At 54.4% G+C, this 20,501-nt stretch overlaps 1 protein-coding gene across 3 annotated transcripts in view; it reads left to right on the top strand.

The window, feature by feature from the left end:
* Positions 1 to 19,860, top strand: part of PER1 (period circadian regulator 1) — a 33,926-nt gene extending 14,066 nt beyond the window's left edge. The window contains exons 1-23 of one of the 3 annotated variants that reach the window (XM_073654457.1): positions 4,807 to 4,960; positions 11,629 to 11,915; positions 12,023 to 12,121; positions 12,381 to 12,535; positions 12,814 to 12,935; positions 13,067 to 13,268; positions 13,721 to 13,772; positions 14,475 to 14,617; positions 15,045 to 15,123; positions 15,213 to 15,319; positions 15,409 to 15,562; positions 15,649 to 15,757; positions 15,942 to 16,073; positions 16,307 to 16,415; positions 16,485 to 16,638; positions 16,734 to 16,849; positions 16,932 to 17,123; positions 17,259 to 17,462; positions 17,557 to 18,284; positions 18,386 to 18,542; positions 18,748 to 18,940; positions 19,026 to 19,176; positions 19,337 to 19,860. In XM_073654457.1, coding sequence (XP_073510558.1) covers positions 11,683 to 11,915; positions 12,023 to 12,121; positions 12,381 to 12,535; positions 12,814 to 12,935; positions 13,067 to 13,268; positions 13,721 to 13,772; positions 14,475 to 14,617; positions 15,045 to 15,123; positions 15,213 to 15,319; positions 15,409 to 15,562; positions 15,649 to 15,757; positions 15,942 to 16,073; positions 16,307 to 16,415; positions 16,485 to 16,638; positions 16,734 to 16,849; positions 16,932 to 17,123; positions 17,259 to 17,462; positions 17,557 to 18,284; positions 18,386 to 18,542; positions 18,748 to 18,940; positions 19,026 to 19,176; positions 19,337 to 19,468 — 3,723 coding nt within the window. In that variant the 5' untranslated portion in view covers positions 4,807 to 4,960; positions 11,629 to 11,682 and the 3' untranslated portion in view covers positions 19,469 to 19,860. Of the gene's footprint in view, positions 1 to 4,806; positions 4,961 to 4,988; positions 5,203 to 11,628; positions 11,916 to 12,022; positions 12,122 to 12,380; positions 12,536 to 12,813; positions 12,936 to 13,066; positions 13,269 to 13,720; positions 13,773 to 14,474; positions 14,618 to 15,044; positions 15,124 to 15,212; positions 15,320 to 15,408; positions 15,563 to 15,648; positions 15,758 to 15,941; positions 16,074 to 16,306; positions 16,416 to 16,484; positions 16,639 to 16,733; positions 16,850 to 16,931; positions 17,124 to 17,258; positions 17,463 to 17,556; positions 18,285 to 18,385; positions 18,543 to 18,747; positions 18,941 to 19,025; positions 19,177 to 19,336 lie in introns of those variants that run through there. The other 2 variants (XM_073654458.1, XM_073654456.1) reach the window with 2 other exon arrangements.
* The last annotated feature ends 641 nt before the right edge of the window (positions 19,861 to 20,501 follow it).

The raw sequence follows: 20,501 nt of genomic DNA on the forward strand, positions 1-20,501 counted from the left end.
GGCACAATGAGGATGCGAGAGAAGAACCGCATCATAAATCACAGAGACTGGGTCCCTGCTCCCTCCCGGTGACCACCCCGGGACCCTCGGCTGTTACATTGTATGATTAGATAACATTGTAACTGATATGCCCCCCCACTGTGTATAACAGAGGTAACCCGCTGCGGTGGAGGCTCACACTGCCGCACACACCTTTACATAATAAGCCTTTATATAAGCCATTATCATGACACCAGGCTTTATGTAAGGGAGCGGTAACCTGAGAGCGGCCATCACTCATCCTCTCGGTGTGGGGGGGGGCTCGTTATGTGAGGGGCTGTGTCATCACCGGGGGGATCCCTTGTATCTCCTCCTGGCCGGCTTCTCTCCCCACAGTCTGTTTGCCTAAGCGAGAACACAATGTTCTTGGCACAGTCGCCCGGTCCGTCTGGGTGCTCCCCGCGCCAAAGTCATTTTACTCAGGAGTTGGCAGGAGAAGTGTTAAAGGCGCCCGCCGGGAAATTTCCTGGTCAGTGTTCATGGAAAAAGGTTTTTTTCTTTATTTTTAAATCCATATAATCTAGATAAATTCTAGGTTCTAAAAAAAGTAAAATCTAACAGTTAATAAATGTGAAACATATACAATTTAAAAAAAAAAAAAAAAAAAATCTAGGTTTTAATAAAAACGTAAAAAATGTAAGATTTAATAAATGTGAAAAATCCTAGGTTTTATGAAAAAAACAACTAATTTTTCATAATTTTTTTTTCTAGTTTTCCTGGTCATTCAGAGGTTAAAAGCCTTCTTTTCAGGGTCAGTACAGATTGGCAGCCGACCCCTGGCAGTTCGACTTTGCGGGGGGCTGTGTGTTGCTGTATGCAGCAGAGCCAGGTTGTGTTCTGCACAGTTGTGGACGCGTCACAATTGTGATAAAAAGTTCTCAGTTTGACACCAGTTTTCGATCTTGTAGTTGGCTGTTTCCGTGGTTACTGACAGACAATTCTCAGCTGTTCATTAGGGTTTTTTTTTTTTTTTTTTCACTTTTATTGATAAATCTGAAGTTTCTATAATGCCTCAATTTTTCCTGCTCTGCCCCCCTCGCTCTCTCCGGTCGTCGTCTTCTTCTGGCCCCCCTCGCTCTCTCCGGTGGTCTTCTTCTGGCCCCCCTCGCTCTCTCCGGTCGTCGTCTTCTTCTGGCCCCCCTCGCTCTCTCCGGTCGTCGTCTTCTTCTGGCCCCCCTCGCTCTCTCCGGTGGTCTTCTTGTGGCCCCCCTCGCTCTCTCCGGTGGTCTTCTTCTGGCACCCCTCGCTCTCTCCAGTCGTCGTCTTCTTCTGGCCCCCCTCGCTCTCTCCAGTCGTCGTCTTCTTCTGGCCCCCCTCGCTCTCTCCAGTCGTCGTCATCTTCTGGCCCCCTCGCTCTCTCCGGTCGTCGTCTTCTTCTGGCCCCCCTCGCTCTCTCTCCGGTGGTCTTCTTCTGGCCCCCTCGCTCTCTCCGGTGGTCTTCTTCTGGCACCCCTCGCTCTCTCCGGTGGTCTTCTTCTGGCACCCCTCGCTCTCCGGTGGTCTTCTTCTGGCCCCCCTCGCTCTCTCCAGTCGTCGTCATCTTCTGGCCCCCTCGCTCTCTCCGGTCGTCGTCGTCGTCTTCTTCTGGCCCCCCTCGCTCTCTCTCCGGTGGTCTTCTTCTGGCCCCCCTCGCTCTCTCTCCGGTGGTCTTCTGACACCCCTCGCTCTCCGGTGGTCTTCTTCTGGCGCCCCTCGCTCTCTCTCCAGTGGTCTTCTTCTGGCCCCCCTCGCTCTCTCTCCGGTGGTCTTCTTCTGGCGCCCCTCGCTCTCTCTCCGGTGGTCTTCTTCTGGCGCCCCTAGCTCTCTCTCCGGTGGTCTTCTTCTGGCCCCCCTCGCTCTCTCCGGTGGTCTTCTTCTGGCGCCCCTCGATCTCTCTCCGGTGGTCTTCTTCTGGCGCCCCTCGATCTCTCTCCGGTGGTCTTCTTCTGGCGCCCCTCACGCTCTCTCCGGTGGTCTTCTTCTGGCCCCCCTCGCTCTCTCTCCGGTGGTCTTCTTCTGGCGCCCCTCGCTCTCTCCGGTCGTCGTCTTCTTCTGGCCCCCCTCGCTCTCTCCGGTCGTCGTCATCTTCTGGCCCCCTCGCTCTCTCCGGTCGTCGTCTTCTTCTGGCCCCCCTCGCTCTCTCCGGTCGTAGTCTTCTTCTGGCCCCCCTCGCTCTCTCCGGTCGTAGTCTTCTTCTGGCCCCTCGCTCTCTCCGGTCGTCGTCATCTTCTGGCCCCCCTCGCTCTCTCTCCGGTGGTCTTCTTCTGGCCCCCTCGCTCTCTCCGGTGGTCTTCTGGCCCCCCTCGCTCTCTCTCCGGTGGTCTTCTGGCCCCCCTCGCTCTCTCTCCGGTGGTCTTCTGGCCCCCCTCGCTCTCTCTCCGGTGGTCTTCTGGCCCCCCTCGCTCTCTCTCCGGTGGTCTTCTGGCCCCCCTCGCTCTCTCCGGTGGTCTTCTTCTGGCCCCCCTCGCTCTCTCCGGTGGTTGTCTTCTGGCCCCCCTCGCTCTCTCCGGTGGTTGTCTTCTGGCCCCCCTCGCTCTCTCCGGTGGTCTTCTGGCGCCCCTCGCTCTCTCTCCGGTGGTCTTCTTCTGGCCCCCCTCGCTCTCTCTCCGGTGGTCTTCTTTTGGCCCCCCTCGCTCTCTCTCCGGTGGTCTTCTTCTGGCCCCCCTCGCTCTCTCTCCGGTGGTCTTCTTCTGGCCCCCCTCGCTCTCTCTCCGGTGGTCTTCTTCTGGCCCCCCTCGCTCTCTCTCCGGTGGTCTTCTGGCCCCCCTCGCTCTCTCTCCGGTGGTCTTCTTCTGGCGCCCCTCGCTCTCTCTCCGGTGGTCTTCTTCTGGCCCCCCTCGCTCTCTCCGGTGGTCTTCTTCTGGCGCCCCTCGCTCTCTCTCCGGTGGTCTTCTTCTGGCCCCCCTCGCTCTCTCCGGTGGTCTTCTTCTGGCGCCCCTCGCTCTCTCTCTGGTGGTCTTCTTCTGGCCCCCCTCGCTCTCTCCGGTGGTCTTCTTCTGGCGCCCCTCGCTCTCTCTCCGGTGGTCTTCTGGCCCCCCTCGCTCTCTCCGGTGGTCTTCTTCTGGCCCCCCTCGCTCTCTCCGGTGGTCTTCTGGCGCCCCTCGATCTCTCTCCGGTGGTCTTCTTCTGGCGCCCCTCGCTCTCTCTCCGGTGGTCTTCTTTTGGCGCCCCTCGCTCTCTCTCCGGTGGTCTTCTTTTGGCGCCCCTCGCTCTCTCTCCGGTGGTCTTCTTCTTCTGGCCCCCCTCGCTCTCTCCGGTGGTCTTCTTCTTCTGGCCCCCCTCGCTCTCTCCGGTGGTCTTCTTCTGGCCCCCCTCGCTCTCTCCGGTGGTCTTCTTCTGGCGCCCCTCGCTCTCTCTCCGGTGGTCTTCTTCTGGCCCCCCTCGCTCTCTCCGGTGGTCTTCTTCTGGCGCCCCTCGCTCTCTCTCCGGTGGTCTTCTTCTGGCCCCCCTCGCTCTCTCCGGTGGTCTTCTTCTGGCCCCCCTCGCTCTCTCCGGTGGTCTTCTTCTGGCCCCCCTCGCTCTCTCCGGTGGTCTTCTTCTGGCCCCCCTCGATCTCTCTCCGGTGGTCTTCTTTTGGCGCCCCTCGCTCTCTCTCCGGTGGTCTTCTTCTGGCGCCCCTCGATCTCTCTCCGGTGGTCTTCTTCTGGCGCCCCTCGATCTCTCTCCGGTGGTCTTCTTCTGGCGCCCCTCGATCTCTCTCCGGTGGTCTTCTTCTGGCGCCCCTCGCTCTCTCTCCGGTGGTCTTCTTCTGGCGCCCCTCGCTCTCTCTCCGGTGGTCTTCTTCTGGCGCCCCTCGCTCTCTCCGGTGGTCTTCTTCTGGCGCCCCTCGCTCTCTCTCCGGTGGTCTTCTTCTGGCGCCCCTCGCTCTCTCTCCGGTGGTCTTCTTCTGGCGCCCCTCGCTCTCTCCGGTGGTCTTCTTCTGGCGCCCCTCGATCTCTCTCCGGTGGTCTTCTTCTTCTGGCCCCCCTCGCTCTCTCCGGTGGTCTTCTTCTGGTGCCCCTCGCTCTCTCTCCGGTGGTCTTCTTCTGGCGCCCCTCGATCTCTCTCCGGTGGTCTTCTTCTTCTGGCCCCCCTCGATCTCTCTCCGGTGGTCTTCTTCTGGCGCCCCTCGCTCTCTCTCCGGTGGTCTTCTTCTGGCCCCCCTCGCTCTCTCCGGTGGTCTTCTTCTGGCCCCCCTCGCTCTCTCCGGTGGTCTTCTTCTGGCCCCCCTCACTCTCTCCGGTGGTCTTCTGGCGCCCCTCGATCTCTCTCCGGTGGTCTTCTTCTGGCGCCCCTCGCTCTCTCTCCGGTGGTCTTCTTCTGGCCCCCCTCGCCACGACTGACTGCAGCGTCACTGGGGCTGAGAACTGGGGGGGGTGTTCCTGAACCCAAAATGTCCATGTTCCGATCCTCCAGACACTTGGTTCTCACTTTGGCCTTGTGACCTGTGCTCCATCATCTCCACGTTGCCCTTGATGATGGGAGTTGTTGTTCTTGGAGGAGATTTACATCCCATTACTTTATTCTAAGACAGCGCTGTGAGTGATCCCTCCATGGAGGAGACGCCTCCACACATCAAGGAGGCTTTACTGCTGGCAGAAACTTGGCCCCAGCAGTGCACTGCCATCGCCTGTCCTACCGGTGGTGGGGGCGCTGCAGTGCGGTTGTGGCGCGCACAGTGTTAATCACAGGCGTGGTCCAGCAGGTGAGGGGTTAAGCGCTGACAGTCGCGTGTTATGCAGGAGCCGCTCCGCCATTGGTCACTTTGCTTCCTCCAATCACAGCGCTCAAAGGAGGGGGGCCAGCAGCGCTGCGATCCACGTGTGGGGCGCTTACTTCACTGGGCGGGGCCGTGACGTCACGGCAGCAGCAGCCTATAGGAGGGCAGGGACTGGAGGTTAGTGGCGAGAAGAAGACGGCGACAGTCAGAGACCGAGGAGCAGCGGAGAATGAGCCGGGCGAGGTGAGGGGCGCCGCGGGGTGTGCGGGACCGGCCGGGGGCTCCTGCCGCCTCCTGCGGGGCGGTGTCCGGGCGGTGGGAGCGCTGCCTGCTGTCAGTACAGCTGCTCGTGGGCGCAGCTGAGGGCTCGGTACAATGTGTCCACTGTGATGTGTCCAGTGCGCAGCTTCCGCGGGAGAGCAGCACAGACTGAGCCCCGGATGTTACAGGGCCCCTGCGGGCTGCGGTGACAGGTAGCAGCACAGGTATGTGATACTGGGGCTGACCGGCAGAGGGCGCTCTCACCATCCCCGGCTGCACCGCTCACATACATTGGGGAGGGGGGGGGGTCACCGGCTGCACCGCTCACATACATTGGGGAGGGGGGGGGTCACCGGCTGCACCGCTCACATACATTGGGGAGGGGGGGGGGTCACTGGCTGCACCGCTCACATACATTGGGGAGGGGGGGGGTCACTGGCTGCACCGCTCACATACATTGGGGAGGGGGGGGGGGTCACTGGCTGCACCGCTCACATACATTGGGGAGGGGGGTGTCACCGGCTGCACCGCTCACATACATTGGGGAGGGGGGGTCACTGGCTGCACCGCACACATACATTGGGGAGGGGGGGGTCACCGGCTGCACCGCTCACATACATTGGGGAGGGGGGGGGGGTCACTGGCTGCACCGCTCACATACATTGGGGAGGGGGGGGGGTCACCGGCTGCACCGCTCACATACATTGGGGAGGGGGGGGGGGGTCACTGGCTGCACCGCTCACATACATTGGGGAGGGGGGGGTCACCGGCTGCACCGCTCACATACATTGGGGAGGGGGGGGTCACTGGCTGCACCGCACACATACATTGGGGAGGGGGGGGTCACCGGCTGCACCGCTCACATACATTGGGGAGGGGGGGTCACTGGCTGCACCGCTCACATACATTGGGGAGGGGGGGGGTCACCGGCTGCACCGCTCACATACATTGGGGAGGGGGGGGGGGGTCACTGGCTGCACCGCTCACATACATTGGGGAGGGGGGGGTCACCGGCTGCACCGCTCACATACATTGGGGAGGGGGGGTCACTGGCTGCACCGCACACATACATTGGGGAGGGGGGGGTCACCGGCTGCACCGCTCACATACATTGGGGAGGGGGGGGGGGTCACTGGCTGCACCGCTCACATACATTGGGGAGGGGGGGGTCACCGGCTGCACCGCTCACATACATTGGGGAGGGAGGGGGGGGGGGGGTCACTGGCTGCACCGCTCACATACATTGGGGAGGGGGGGGTCACCGGCTGCACCGCTCACATACATTGGGGAGGGGGGGTCACTGGCTGCACCGCACACATACATTGGGGAGGGGGGGGGGGTCACTGGCTGCACCGCACACATACATTGGCGAGGGGGGGGGTCACTGGCTGCACCGCTCACATACATTGGGGAGGGGGGGTCACTGGCTGCACCGCACACATACATTGGGGAGGGGGGGGGGTCACTGGCTGCACCGCACACATACATTGGGGAGGGGGGGGGGTCACTGGCTGCACCGCTCACATACATTGGGGAGGGGGGGTCACCGGCTGCACCGCTCACATACATTGGGGAGGGGGGGTCACTGGCTGCACCACACACATACATTGGGGAGGGGGGGGGGTCACTGGCTGCACCGCACACATACATTGGGGAGGGGGGGGGGGTCACTGGCTGCACCGCTCACATACATTGGGGAGGGGGGGGTCACCGGCTGCACCGCTCACATACATTGGGGAGGGGGGGGGGTCACTGGCTGCACCGCTCACATACATTGGGGAGGGGGGGGTCACCGGCTGCACCGCTCACATACATTGGGGAGGGGGGGTCACTGGCTGCACCGCACACATACATTGGGGAGGGGGGGGGGGTCACTGGCTGCACCGCACACATACATTGGGGAGGGGGGGGGGTCACTGGCTGCACCGCTCACATACATTGGGGAGGGGGGGTCACTGGCTGCACCGCTCACATACATTGGGGAGGGGGGGTCACTGGCTGCACCGCACACATACATTGGGGAGGGGGGGGGGTCACTGGCTGCACCGCACACATACATTGGGGAGGGGGGGGGGGGTCACTGGCTGCACCGCTCACATACATTGGGGAGGGGGGGGTCACCGGCTGCACCGCTCACATACATTGGGGAGGGGGGGTCACTGGCTGCACCGCACACATACATTGGGGAGGGGGGGGGTCACTGGCTGCACCGCACACATACATTGGGGAGGGGGGGGGGTCACTGGCTGCACCGCACACATACATTGGGGAGGGGGGGGGGTCACTGGCTGCACCGCTCACATACATTGGGGAGGGGGGGTCACTGGCTGCACCGCTCACATACATTGGGGAGGGGGGGTCACTGGCTGCACCGCTCACATACATTGGGGAAGGGGGGGTCACTGGCTGCACCGCTCACATACATTGGGGAGGGGGGGTCACTGGCTGCACCGCTCACATACATTGGGGAGGGGGGGGTCACTGGCTGCACCGCTCACATACATTGGGGAGGGGGGGGTCACTGGCTGCACCGCTCACATACATTGGGGAGGGGGGGTCACTGGCTGCACCGCTCACATACATTGGGGAGGGGGGGGTCACCGGCTGCACCGCTCACATACATTGGGGAGGGGGGGGGGTCACCGGCTGCACCGCTCACATACATTGGGGAGGGGGGGGGGTCACCGGCTGCACCGCTCACATACATTGGGGAGGGGGGGGGAGTCATCACCGGCTGCACCTTGCAAATGGGGAGACCTCTATTTGGGACTGGAGACTTGCATGTATAGCGGATGTCAGTACATGCTGGGAGTTGTAGTTTTCCAGCAGCCCATAGCATACATACACGCATAGCGCTGCCGGAGTCCTGTGTGAGTTCACAGCCCGTATACTGTGGGACACAGAGCGCTGAGCGTCACATGACTGACACCGGAAGAGTCCAGAGAACCCGGCAGGCGGCCGAGTAGTGTACGGGGCGATTCACATTACCGATGGCCGCTCATGTACAAGTCTATACGGGGAGTATATTGTGTGGATCCTACAGGCTGACCGAGGGGGTGAGCGCTGCACACCGACACTCCTGTATCATACACTCAAAACAACATTATAACCTCCGTAAGAAAAGCTCCTAATTCTGACATCAGGAAATTGTTGGATTATGCCGTCATCTGTACTGCAGTTATTAAACTGGTTTATCCACTACTGATACAGAACATAAGTGTCCAGGACATGACCAGCTCTGCAGGGAGTGGTCTGTGCTCTCAGTACAATAATAAAGCTATTATAATACTGCTCCTATGTACAAGAATATAACTGCTATAATACTGCCCCCTATGTACAAAAATATAACTACTATAATACTGCCTCCTATGTACAAGAATATAACTACTATAATACAGCCCCCTATGTACAAGAATATAACTACTATAATACTGCCCCTATGTACAAGAATATAACTACTATAATACTGCCCCTATGTACAAGAATATAACTACTATAATACTGCCCCCTATGTACAAGAATATAACTACTATAATACTGCCCCTATGTACAAGAATATAACTACTATAATACTGCCTCCTATGTACAAGAATATAACTACTATAATACTGCCCCCTATGTACAAGAATATAACTACTATAATACAGCCCCTATGTACAAGAATATAACTACTATAATACAGCCCCTATGTACAAGAATATAACTACTATAATACAGCCCCTATGTACAAGAATATAACTACTATAATACTGCACCTATGTACAAGAATATAACTACTATAATACTGCCTCCTATGTACAAGAATATAACTACTATAATACTGCCCATATGTACAGGAATATAACTACTATAATACTGTCCTATGTACAAGAATATAACTGCTATAATACTGCTCCTATGTACAAGAATATAACTACTATAATATACAGTGCCTACAAGTAGTATTCAACCCCCTGCAGATTTAGCTGGTTTGATAAGATGCAAATAAGTTAGAGTCTTCAAACTGCAAACGAGAGTAGGTTTTATGAACAGAAGCATAAATCTTACAAACCAAAAAGTTATGTTGCTCAGTTGAATTTTATTAATTTTTAAACATAAAAGTGTGGGTCAATTATTATACAACCCCTATGTTTAATATTTTGTGGAATAACCCTTGTTTGCAATTACAGCTAATAATCGTCTTTTATAAGACCTGATCAGGCCGGCACAGGTCTGTGGAGTTATCTTGGCCCACTCCTCCATGCAGATCTTCTCCAAGTTATCTAGGTTCTTTGGGTGTCTCATGTGGACTTTATTCTTGAGCTCCTTCCACAAGTTTTCAATTGGGTTAAGGTCAGGAGACTGACTAGGCCACTCCAACACCTTGACTTTTTCCCTCTTGAACCAGGCCTTGGTTTTCTTGGCTGTGTGCTTTGGGTCGTTGTCTTGTTGGAAGATGAAATTACGACCCATCTTAAGATCCTTGATGAAGGAGCGGAGGTTCTTGGCCAAAATCTCCAGGTAGGCCGTGCTATCCATCTTCCCATGGATGCGGACCAGATGGCCAGGCCCCTTGGCAGAGAAACAGCCCCACAGCATGATGCTGCCACCACCATGCTTGACTGTAGGGATGGTATTCTTGGGGTCGTATGCAGTGCCATCCAGTCTCCAAACGTCACGTGTGTGGTTGGCACCAAAGATCTCGATCTTGGTCTCATCAGACCATAGAACCTTGAACCAGTCTGTCTCAGAGTCCTCCAAGTGATCATGAGCAAACTGTAGACGAGCCTTGACATGACGCTTTGAAAGTAAAGGTACCTTACGGGCTCGTCTGGAACGGAGACCATTGCGGTGGAGTACGTTACTTATGGTATTGACTGAAACCAATGTCCCCACTGCCATGAGATCTTCCCGGAGCTCCTTCCTTGTTGTCCTTGGGTTAGCCTTGACTCCTCGGACAAGCCTGGCCTCGGCACGGGAGGACACTTTCAAAGGCTGTCCAGGCCGTGGAAGGCTAACAGTAGTTCCATAAGCCTTCCACTTACGGATGATGCTCCCAACAGTGGAGACAGGTAGGCCCAACTCCTTGGAAAGGGTTTTGTACCCCTTGCCAGCCTTGTGACCCTCCACGATCTTGTCTCTGATAGCCTTGGAATGCTCCTTTGTCTTTCCCATGTTGACCATGTCTGAGTGCTGTTCACAAGTTTGGGGAGGGTCTTAAATAGTCAGAAAAGGCTGGCAAAAGAGATCTTTAATCCACACATGTGAAGCTCATTATTCTTGGTGCCTGAACTACTTCTTAATACTTTAGGGGGACCAAACAGAATTCTTGTGGTTTGAGGGGTTGAATAATAAATTACACTCTGAATTAACTTTTAACGTTTTAAAAAAAAACAAAAAAAAAAACAAAAACAAAATTTGCTGCAGTGCATTTCCCACTTCCAGGCTGATCTACAGTACAAATGTCACAATGCCAAGTTAATTCCGCATGTGTCAACCAGCTAAATCTGCAGGGGGTTGAATACTACTTGTAGGCACTGTAACTACTATAATACTGCTCCCTATGTACAAGAATATAACTACTATAATACTGCCCCCTATGTACAAGAATATAACTACTATAATACTGCCCCCTATGTACAAGGATATAACTACTATAATACTGCCCCTATGTACAAGGATATAACTACTATAATACTGCCCACTATGTACAAGAATATAACTACTATAATACTGCCCCCTATGTACAAGAATATAACTACTATAATACTGTTCCTATGTGCAAGAATATAACTACTATAATACTGCCCCCTATGTACAAGGATATAACTACTATAATACTGCCCCTATGTGCAAGAATATAACTACTATAATACTGCCCCCTATGTAGAGGAATATAGCTACTATAATACTGCCCCTATGTGCAAGAATATAACTACTATAATACTGTCCCCTATGTACAAGAATATAACTACTATAATACTGCCCCCTATGTACAAGAATATAACTACTATAATACTGCCCTCTATGTACAAGAATATAACTACTATAATACTGCCCCCTATGTACAGGAATATAACTACTATAATACTGCCCCCTATGTACAGGAATATAACTACTATAATACTGCCCCTATGTACAAGAATATAACTACTATAATACTGCCCCTATGTACAAGAATATAACTACTATAATACTGCCCCCTATGTACAAGGATATAACTGCTATAATACTGCGCTTTGTGTAGCAGAGTATAATCTAATACCATGAACCCCCGCCAGTCCTGCTGTTTTGGAGATGCACTTTTCCCGCCTCTCCTGGATCCCTGCCCTGACAGGCTCCATCTGCAGGAGACAATCGATGCTCACGTCATCTGTCGGTAGTTTTGTTGTTGTGGCTGATGGGTGTGTTCCGCTACGGTATATTTGGGGGTCCGCATCGCCTGTCCCTGGAGATTAATGTCCTCGCTCACCATACTGCAGCCTGTGCTTTATATATGGGTCATGCCGGCACTGTGCAGTGTTGTGTAACGTCAGTATCGGGGCAGATGCCTGCGGTGTGACATAACCGCCTGGGATTATTAAGATGTAATACCGCAGTGTAGAAATGTGCACGGTGTCCGAGGCGGTGTCTGCCCAGGTCCTCACATGCTTCCTTCTTCTCCTCGGCAGAACGTCTCCTTTCTTCATTTGGTCTCGTGCTTGTGACTGGAGAAGACGGAGGGGATGAATGTGCCTTGTGAACCTCCACCTCCTCCCCTTGGGGAGCGGGCGAGGAGAACACGGGCGAATCGGGAGATGGAAGGAACCCAACAAGATGAGACCGACACGAACAGCCACGGTTCCAGCGGCAACGAATCTAACGGGAACGAGTCACGGCAAAGCCGCAGCTCCCACAGCAGCACCAGCGGCAATGGCAAGGACTCCGCCATGCTGGAGGCCACAGAGAGCAGTAAGAGGTGAGCCAGGGGCTCAGATGGCCGGCATTGGGGCCCTTGGGTTTGGCCAAGTGTTGGCCCTTGGGTTTCGTAACTGTATAGCAATGTATTGTCCTCTCCTTCCATAGCACAAACTCTCACAGCCTGTCGCCTCCGAGCAGCTCCATTGCCTACAGCCTCCTGAGCGCCAGCTCCGAGCAAGACAATCCCTCCACCAGCGGCTGCAGGTAAGTCTACAAACCTAACATCCGGAGCCATATTCACAATTCAGCTTAGCCGAGATCTCGAAATGCACTCTGGAATTCTCAGACTTGTAGCTGAAGACACGTGCGGCTCAATGCCAGTAGGCTGCCGGCGGCTGAGTGTAAGGCACGAAAGAAGTCAGTGATGTTTGTGCACAGTATCTCCTCGAGTCATCACAAGACCTCTCTTCTTCTTCAATTCCCCCTCACATCACCGTTTCCTTGTCCGCTGTTCTATCCGCAGTAGTGAGCAGTCTGCCAGGGAGAAAAACCAGAAAGAGCTGATGAAGGCCCTGAAAGAGCTGAAGATTCGTCTCCCATCCGAAAAAAGGGGAAAAGGCAAATCGGGGACCCTTGCTACGCTCCAGTATGCACTCTCGTGCGTCAAACAGGTCCGAGGTGAGTAGACGTGGAGTGTAGCAGTGTTTGGGCCGTGGCAACTAATAGTGTTGGCCAATCTGACCTAAAACGCGTGGGCTGTGGTTGTCTCTTTACATCTTATTTTCTAAGAAATACAAGATACCATTTTTTACGGTTGGGCTTTCTGAGCAGCTTATTGACCTTGAGCTCTACTGTATATTTTTCTTATTCATCAGAGATTCGTAGGGTTTATGCATTCGTTTTTGTGTTTCCTAAAATATTCCCAAATATTGACTCCCATTTCCTTCTCCTCTCAGCCAATCAAGAATATTACCAGCAATGGACCATTGATGAATCGCAGCCCTGCAGCCTGGACATGTCCAGCTTCACTATCGAGGAGGTGGAGAGCGTCACGTCCGAGTTCACCCTAAAAAACCCGGTAGGTGCGAAGAAGCTCGTTGTGTTACGGTAGGAAACCCTCCTAATACGGGTCTCTTAGCGCCCTCCAGAGGATGACATGGGGAGAGGAGTAGGGAACATTTGTGATGACTCTTCTGTGCCGTTTCACAGGACACCTTCTCGGTGGCGATCTCCTTCATCTCTGGTCGCATCGTGTACATCTCAGACCAGGCCTCTCTGATCCTGCACTGCAAACGGGACGTGTTCAAAGGCGCCATCTTTGCAGAGTTCCTGGCTCCGCAGGACGTCAGCGTGTTTTACGGATCCACCGCACCTTATCACCTTCCATCGTGGAGCAGCTGCACCTCTGGAGGTAAAGCCCATGTCTGTTCTCCACATTCCCTGCCTCTTCCCCCCCCGGCTGGTGCCGTCTGAGCCCCACCTTTCAAAATCTACTTTGCCCAAATATCTCTGTTTTGGGTTTTTATGTCCAGACACACACATGCGGTTTTATTTTCGGTTTCCCTGTTGTAGGTGATCCAATTTATTTTCTTAGTTATAATTTTCTCTAAGTGCCTAACCAGTAATTTCCCTGGTGGTCTAGTGGTTTGTAATAAATTGCCTAGTGCTGTAGTTGGCTTCCGATTAATATCCCTGGGGGTTTGTAATAATTTAACTCGTGGTCTAGTGGATTAATAATACTTTCCTTGGTGTAACTGGAAGATAACATCCCTATGGGTCTAATGTCCTGGTGGCCTAGTGGTTATCTAGATTCAGGCCTTGTTATGGTAATTTCCATTTCTCCTTTTCCTCTTTACTTTACAGAGTCGGCCTCCATGGACTACACACAGGAGAAATCTGTGTTCTGCCGGATCAGGTGGGTATTGTACAATTGGGGAATGGTAGAAAATGGATTCAGTAATTTCTATACAGAGAGGAGAGAAGCGCTGCCCCCGTTATACCGCACGGCCCCTAGATACTGATGACACAGGCCTGTTATATATACAGTGTAGAGGGACTGATCAGTATGGAGTATATACAGTGGGTGGGGAGGACGTCATTCACACTGCCATGTACATATATAGGCTGTATACACAGGAGAGACCTGCCCCCATCCCCCCACACTCAGGAAGCCCCTCTTCCTCGCCCACCTCATGTAATCTGTCTCCTTCTGCCATGACACAAAGGACCTTAATTACCATATTGACTCCACTTGCGTCATTCTCCTCCTCGCCCCCGCTGCAGATCGCTGTGTGTAAGCCCACCTCTCCAAGGCCGTGCCACCGCGGCAGGTGCAGTACAGTGTGCCACCACGGCGGGTGTGTTACGCGTCCATATGTCAGCGTGTCGGCACACTGTATGTGAGGGCACTGGCTCTCGGGCACCGCCGGTCACACCAGTCTCCTGCAGACCGGCTTGGCGCGGCGGCGGGCACACAGACGCCCCCTATCAGCCCTCCTCTCTGTCTCCATTTCGCCTCGTTGTATCACATCTCTGCCCCCTCCACCCTGTTGCGCCCCCCCCCCCTTTCTTGCTGTGGTCTCCCGGCTCTGGTCTTATTGCAGGTGTGTGTTTTCAGTGGGGGCCGAGAGCGGGATATGAATCTCCGCTATCACCCATTCCGCCTCACACCGTACCTGATGAAGGTGCGAGACTCGGACAACGCAGAGGGGCAGCCGTGCTGTCTACTGATCGCGGAGAAAATCCACTCTGGATACGAGGGTGAGATGCCATTTGCTGTATGGGGACATGGGTGGGCAGGGGGCCCCGCTGGTAACTTAAAGGTTTAAAGGGTAACTTACTCCTCCCCCCCCCCCCCCCCCAAAAAAAAAAAAAATCTTATACTGATGCCAAGTGACTATTTCTTCTCCTGTCACAACCAAAGCTGCATTTAACCCCTTCCCGGCATATGTTGTATACGCACCCCCTGTGCCTGGTCTCCACGTCTGGCGCGGGATCAGGTGCCGAGGCCCGTAACCGCAGCCACCATTTGTCAGTCACTTACGGCAGTGCATGGCGCTTTAAAGCCAGAAATTTCTATGCAGATTTGGATGTGACTGGAGAGTAGCAATGGGATTTTTTAAGAGGTTTGGGAGGGAGGACAGCCGGTGTGTTTTCTGCCTGTGTGACCGGCGCCTGTCGTCTGCAGCCCCCCGCATCCCTCCAGATAAGAGGATCTTCACCACCAGACATACGCCAAGCTGCGTGTTCCAGGAGGTGGATGAGAGGTGAGCGTATGAGACCCTGTCCTCTGTCCCCCTACCCTTGTCCTCTGTCCCTGCGATCACCGGCCTCACCCTCTCATTATTTGTGGCAGAGCGGTCCCTCTACTTGGATACCTCCCGCAGGACCTCATCGGGATGCCAGTCCTGTTCTTCATCCATCCCGAGGACCGGCCGCTCATGCTGGCTATACACAAGAAAGGTAAATCTGCTGCTCGTCCAGTGGGCGCCCTTAGTATGGCCACCCATTAGGGCACTGGTCGCTATAATGACTGACCTGTTGTCTTCCAGTTCTGCAGCAGGCGGGGCAGCCTTTTGACCACTCGCCCATTCGTCTGTGCGCCCGCTCTGGAGAGTACGTCACCATCGATACCAGCTGGAGCAGTTTTGTGAATCCGTGGAGCAGAAAAGTTTCCTTCATACTTGGAAGACATAAAGTTCGGACGTAAGTGATCTTCCCTCCCTCCGAGGTTGCGGCCCATATCCTTTCTCCTCTTTTCCGCACTGTCTCACCCGACTGTTCTTCTGCAGGAGCCCGCTCAATGAAGACGTCTTTACAGCCCCCAAAGGGGCAGAGATGAAATCACTAGATCCTGATATTCAGGAGCTTTCCGAGCAGATCCACCGGATCCTGATGCAGGTACAGACGTGTTATGGGGCTCTCCGCTTGCACTCAGTTGTCAGGGGCTGTGGACATCTCGTCATTGGCCACGAGCGGGAGCCGCAGTCTGACAAGTCCGGTCATGACGTTGTGAGCGCTTTGGTTTTCTGTTTTGCGACATCTGGATGAATAACTTCAATCGTTTCCTCCTTGTAACTTGAAGCCCGTGCACAACACCAATCCTGGCGGCAACGGCAGCGGCGGCAGCAACACCTCCCAGGAGCCATTTCACTGCAACGCCTCATCCACCGACAGCAACGCCATGATCATCGAAGAGGGGACAGACCCCAAACCTGTGAGTGGGAGGCTCTGAAATCACACAACCCTATGGCCATTGATAAAGACTAGCTATGAGTCTCCTCCCCTGGCCGGCGGGCTGCGGCCGGGCCTCCTCCCCCTGGCCGGCGGGCTGCGGCCGGGCCTCCTCCCCCTGGCCGGCGTACTGCGGCCCGGCCTCCTCCCCCTGGCCGGCGGGCTGCAGCCCACTGTAGGGTGGTAAAGTGATATGTTTGTATTTTTCCATTGCAGATGACATTTCAGGAGTTCTGTCAGAACGTGCATAAGGTGAAGAGTCAGGGTCAGCAGATGTTTTTGGGGTCCCGGGTGATCCGCCCGCACCACAGAGGACATTTCCAGGGTAGGTGCAGTTTCGGTGGGGTTCACTGTCTGTATGAAACTTTATCTTACACGGCTCCTTTTCGCTTAGCTCTCGCGCCTCCTCGCACCGTTCTCGCTGGTGTAGACAATGCTCTGGCCGATACTGCACCCAGCCGTCCTCCATGTGTCCCCGAGGAGCTGACGCGGAAGGAGACCTCTAACTACTCGTACCAGCAGATTAACTGCCTAGACAGCATCATCCGGTGAGAGGTCGCCCCAGCGATGCTCCGTCCCCCTCCAGCATCGTCCCATTCCCCTCCATCATCCTTTTCGCTTACTCTTCCTCTACCTCCTCTAGATACCTGGAAAGCTGTAACCTGCCCAGCACTGTGAAAAGGAAATGCGGCTCCTCGTCCTACACGTCCTCAACCTCTGAGGAAGAGAAGCAGAAAACCGGAGAGAGCGACAAAGAGGGTGAGAATGTGGACACCTGGAGCAGGGAAGACTCGGGTGGAAAAAAAAAAGGTTTCATACATCTGGTTGTTTGTTTCTACAGACCCCTCGAACGGTCCACGGCAACGTCCAGAACTGCCTCCCCCTCCTACACCCTCCGCAGTCGGGTCCGCTCCTCTCGCTCCGCTGCCCCCATTACCGCTCAGCAAGGCGGAGAGCGTGGTGTCCATCACCAGCCAAGGAAGCTTTAGCAGCACGATCGTCCATGTAGGAGACAAAAAGCCGCCAGACTCGGGTAAATCTCTGGCTTAATACCGTGGAGTGGGGGCAGTGGTAATAAGTGTGCGGTGGTGTCCTCCATATTGAACACGTTCTAACATGTTTCATCCCTTTTTTCTACATCTCATCTATTGCTGACAAATATCCGCAGGCGAAATGGTTCCTTTAGAAGAGCCCTCGTGCCCGGCGGCACCTCCAATACGGCCGCTGGGCCTGACCAAAGAGGTTCTGTCAGCCCACACGCAGCGTGAAGAGCAGGCCTTCCTCACCCGAGTCCACAATCTCAGCCAGATCCGGGTCTTTGAGCCGATCCCTGTTGGTGTTTGGGACGAGCAAAGCCAGCGTGTTCAGAGAGGTCAGTTCTCGCTTCGGTTTGATTTTTCTATTTGAGCGCCTTTTTCGGTTTCTCATACTTTTCACTTTTTTTTTTTTTCCCCCTGATCTTACAGGCACTAAGGCTTCAATCTCCCACCAGCAACACGCCGCTCACAGCCCTCCAACCCCATCGCAGGAAGATGCGAATACAGGGGGACGCCGGAGCAAAAGCAGGAAATCAAAAGCCAAGCGGCCGAAGCAAGTCAAACCGGCATCGCCGAGCACCATTCCCACACCCCCTCATCAGGAGCCGCCACTCCTTCCTCCTCCGCCCCCAGGCATTCCTAGTTATCCTCTTCCCATGTTTCCTCCCCGGGCCCCTGCTCCTGAGCCTGCACCATCACTCCCTAGATACCCTCTTGTCACACCCATCGTAGCCCTGGTGCTGCCCAATTATCTTTTCCAGCCTCCGCCAGTAGCACCTCCTTTTTATCCCGGAGTCTCTGGCTTTCCTTCCTTTAATCCCACGGCCGACGCTCCAACCGTGGCTTCTGAAGTTCCACCTCTGACTCCGGCTCCCCCTCCTGCACAACCCATGGCCACATGCCCACCTCCATTGCGCTCATCGTCCCCTCCCCAGCGATTATTCCCGTCACGGTGCAGCTCCCCGCTGCAGTTAGACTTGCTGCAGATGGAGGAGCTCCCACATCCGAGCGGTGGAGGAGCTGGAGTCACCACTGCTCCTGGAGGGGAATGGGAGCCTGAAGAAGATAACAAAGGAGTAGGCGTCTCTGGGAATGCAACCACTGGAGGGACCAAGGCCGGGAACAGAGAAGACGACGGGCAGCCCGAGAACTGCATGGTGAGGCTTTCACATATAATTCATATGTCCACCTGTCTGATGACCCCTCTTGGTTGTCTGGTCATCATCTCGTCTGTGACCTTCACTCCGCTCCCTCTCAGGGTGATCTCCAAGAGTCCTCATCGCACAACGACGCGCTCTCCAGCTCCAGTGATCTCCTGGATTTGCTTCTCCATGAGGAATCCTGGTCTGGCACCGGATCCGCTGCCTCGGGATCAATGGGCTCCAATGGAGGCAGCACATCGGCTTGTGGCACCCGTGAGTATCGCCAGGAGAAGTTACTCGGCCATTATGGCATGTTGTGCACCTCCTGAACCGGAGGTGGCGCAAAGCCAAAAAGCGGTCTAATGTACGGACTGTGCGCCAAGATGTGATCCCGAGCCGAGAAAACGACTTAACCCCTTTCCATACTTTGTGCATACGTTCTAAAAAGTCAATCAAGTCTTTTCTAATTTCCCACCAGGGAGCAGCGAGAGCAGCAACACCAGCAAATATTTTGGCAGTATCGACTCTTCGGAGACGGACCTCAGAGTCAGAAAGTCAGAGAGGGAAGAGGTGGAGCAAAAAGTGATCAGATACGTCATGCAGGACCCTCTTTGGCTTCTGATGGCCAACGCGGACCACAAAGTCATGATGTACTACCAGCTCCCATCGAGGTTAGACCCTTGGACTACGGCCGCTTGTTGCCAGGATGTGGTCTTGGGTCGGTGCCTTCTTACGGTCAATTCTTCTTCTTTACAGAGACCTGGAGCGCGTCCTGCAGGAAGATCGCGAGAAGCTTCGACAGCTGCAAAGGAACCAGCCGAGGTTCAGCGAGGAGCAGAAGAGGGAGCTGGGGGAGGTCCACGCCTGGGTCCGGAAGGGCCGATTACCCCACGTCATCAACATCACTGTGAGTTAACACCTTGATGTGAGTGGGAGGCTCCGTCTAGATATCTGAAGAGGCGGTTATATCCCCCCACAGTGTAACAAGTGTTACCTTTAGTGATGTCCTATCTATGAGCCCTCAGCTACATGCTTTAGTCTAATTAACCCTGTGTTGTCCTCTTCAGTCCTGCACAGGCTGCTCCCCAGATGCCCACAATTACGAGGAAGATCTGGATATGTCTACAATGATGGAGGAAGGCGAGGAGTGCAGAGCGGGAGGCGATGAAGCCACAGGGGACGCGGCGGTGACCAGCTGAGCCCCTCCACCTATTTCTCAATTCCAAGCTGCCTTATATATATATATCTTCACCCCAGGACCAATGGGAGGGAAGGGGGCGTGAAGACTTCTTCTCCTCTGTGACTCAGACATGGGAATACGGGACCCGCAAACGGTTTTATCTAATGTTGCGGACTGCAAATTCGCGAGTGCCGCCGTTTTTACAGAAGAACAGGATGGATGTTCGTGTCTTTATATATATATATATATATATATATATATATATATATATATATATTTTTGTAAACTCTTAATTTATCTTGGCCGTGTGTGACGGGCGGGGGTCGGGCTGGTCGTGGTCTTATGTCCGACATTGGTACGGTTCTGTAAATAAAAAGAAATCTCTTCTGTTCTGTTTTTTTTATGCAGTTATACCGGAGTGTGTGGTTTTATTTTCCACCATAAGACCTGGTCGCCTCTTGTTTCTTACTGCACTCTTTCCATCTCTTCTACTATAGCATCTATGCAGAGCCAGATTTGCCAGTAGGCGTCGGAGGGTCTCGTTGCCCCCTGCCCGAATGCAGTGCAATGAGGTCACCTCATCACAATGCAGACAGACGTCTGTATGGAGATGGTGCAGCATGGGTGAGGAGTCCGTATGGAGAAGGGACCAGCCTTGAGTGGGGTTAGAGGAGGTATAATTCGGAGTGGGCGCGAGAAGGTGCATTGTGGGCTCGGTAAGGAGAAAGGTGTGGGGGTTTATAGTTCCCAAGGGCAGACAGTGTGGTTGTGTTATACTATAGGGGTGGATAGTGTAGAGGCAATATTCTACAGGGGAGGACAGTGTTGTCATGTGCTGCAAGAGGAACAATGAGGGGCACTTATTTATTCAGGGGCACAGCATGGGCGGTTATTTTATGACACTTTATTTTTAAGGGCGTCGTGTAGAAAACCAGAGAATATGAAAGTCTGCAGAGAAGAGCTGCGGCTGTGAAAAGTCATCATGGAGTCAGGACCAGATGAAGAAGAAAGGGAGGAGAAAAACTCCACCTCTAAGGGTGCATTTACAATCA

Source organism: Phyllobates terribilis, unplaced genomic scaffold, assembly GCF_046119375.1.
Source record: "Phyllobates terribilis strain yellow unplaced genomic scaffold, ASM4611937v1 Scaffold_11__3_contigs__length_659146591, whole genome shotgun sequence".
NCBI lineage: Eukaryota > Metazoa > Chordata > Amphibia > Anura > Dendrobatidae > Phyllobates > Phyllobates terribilis.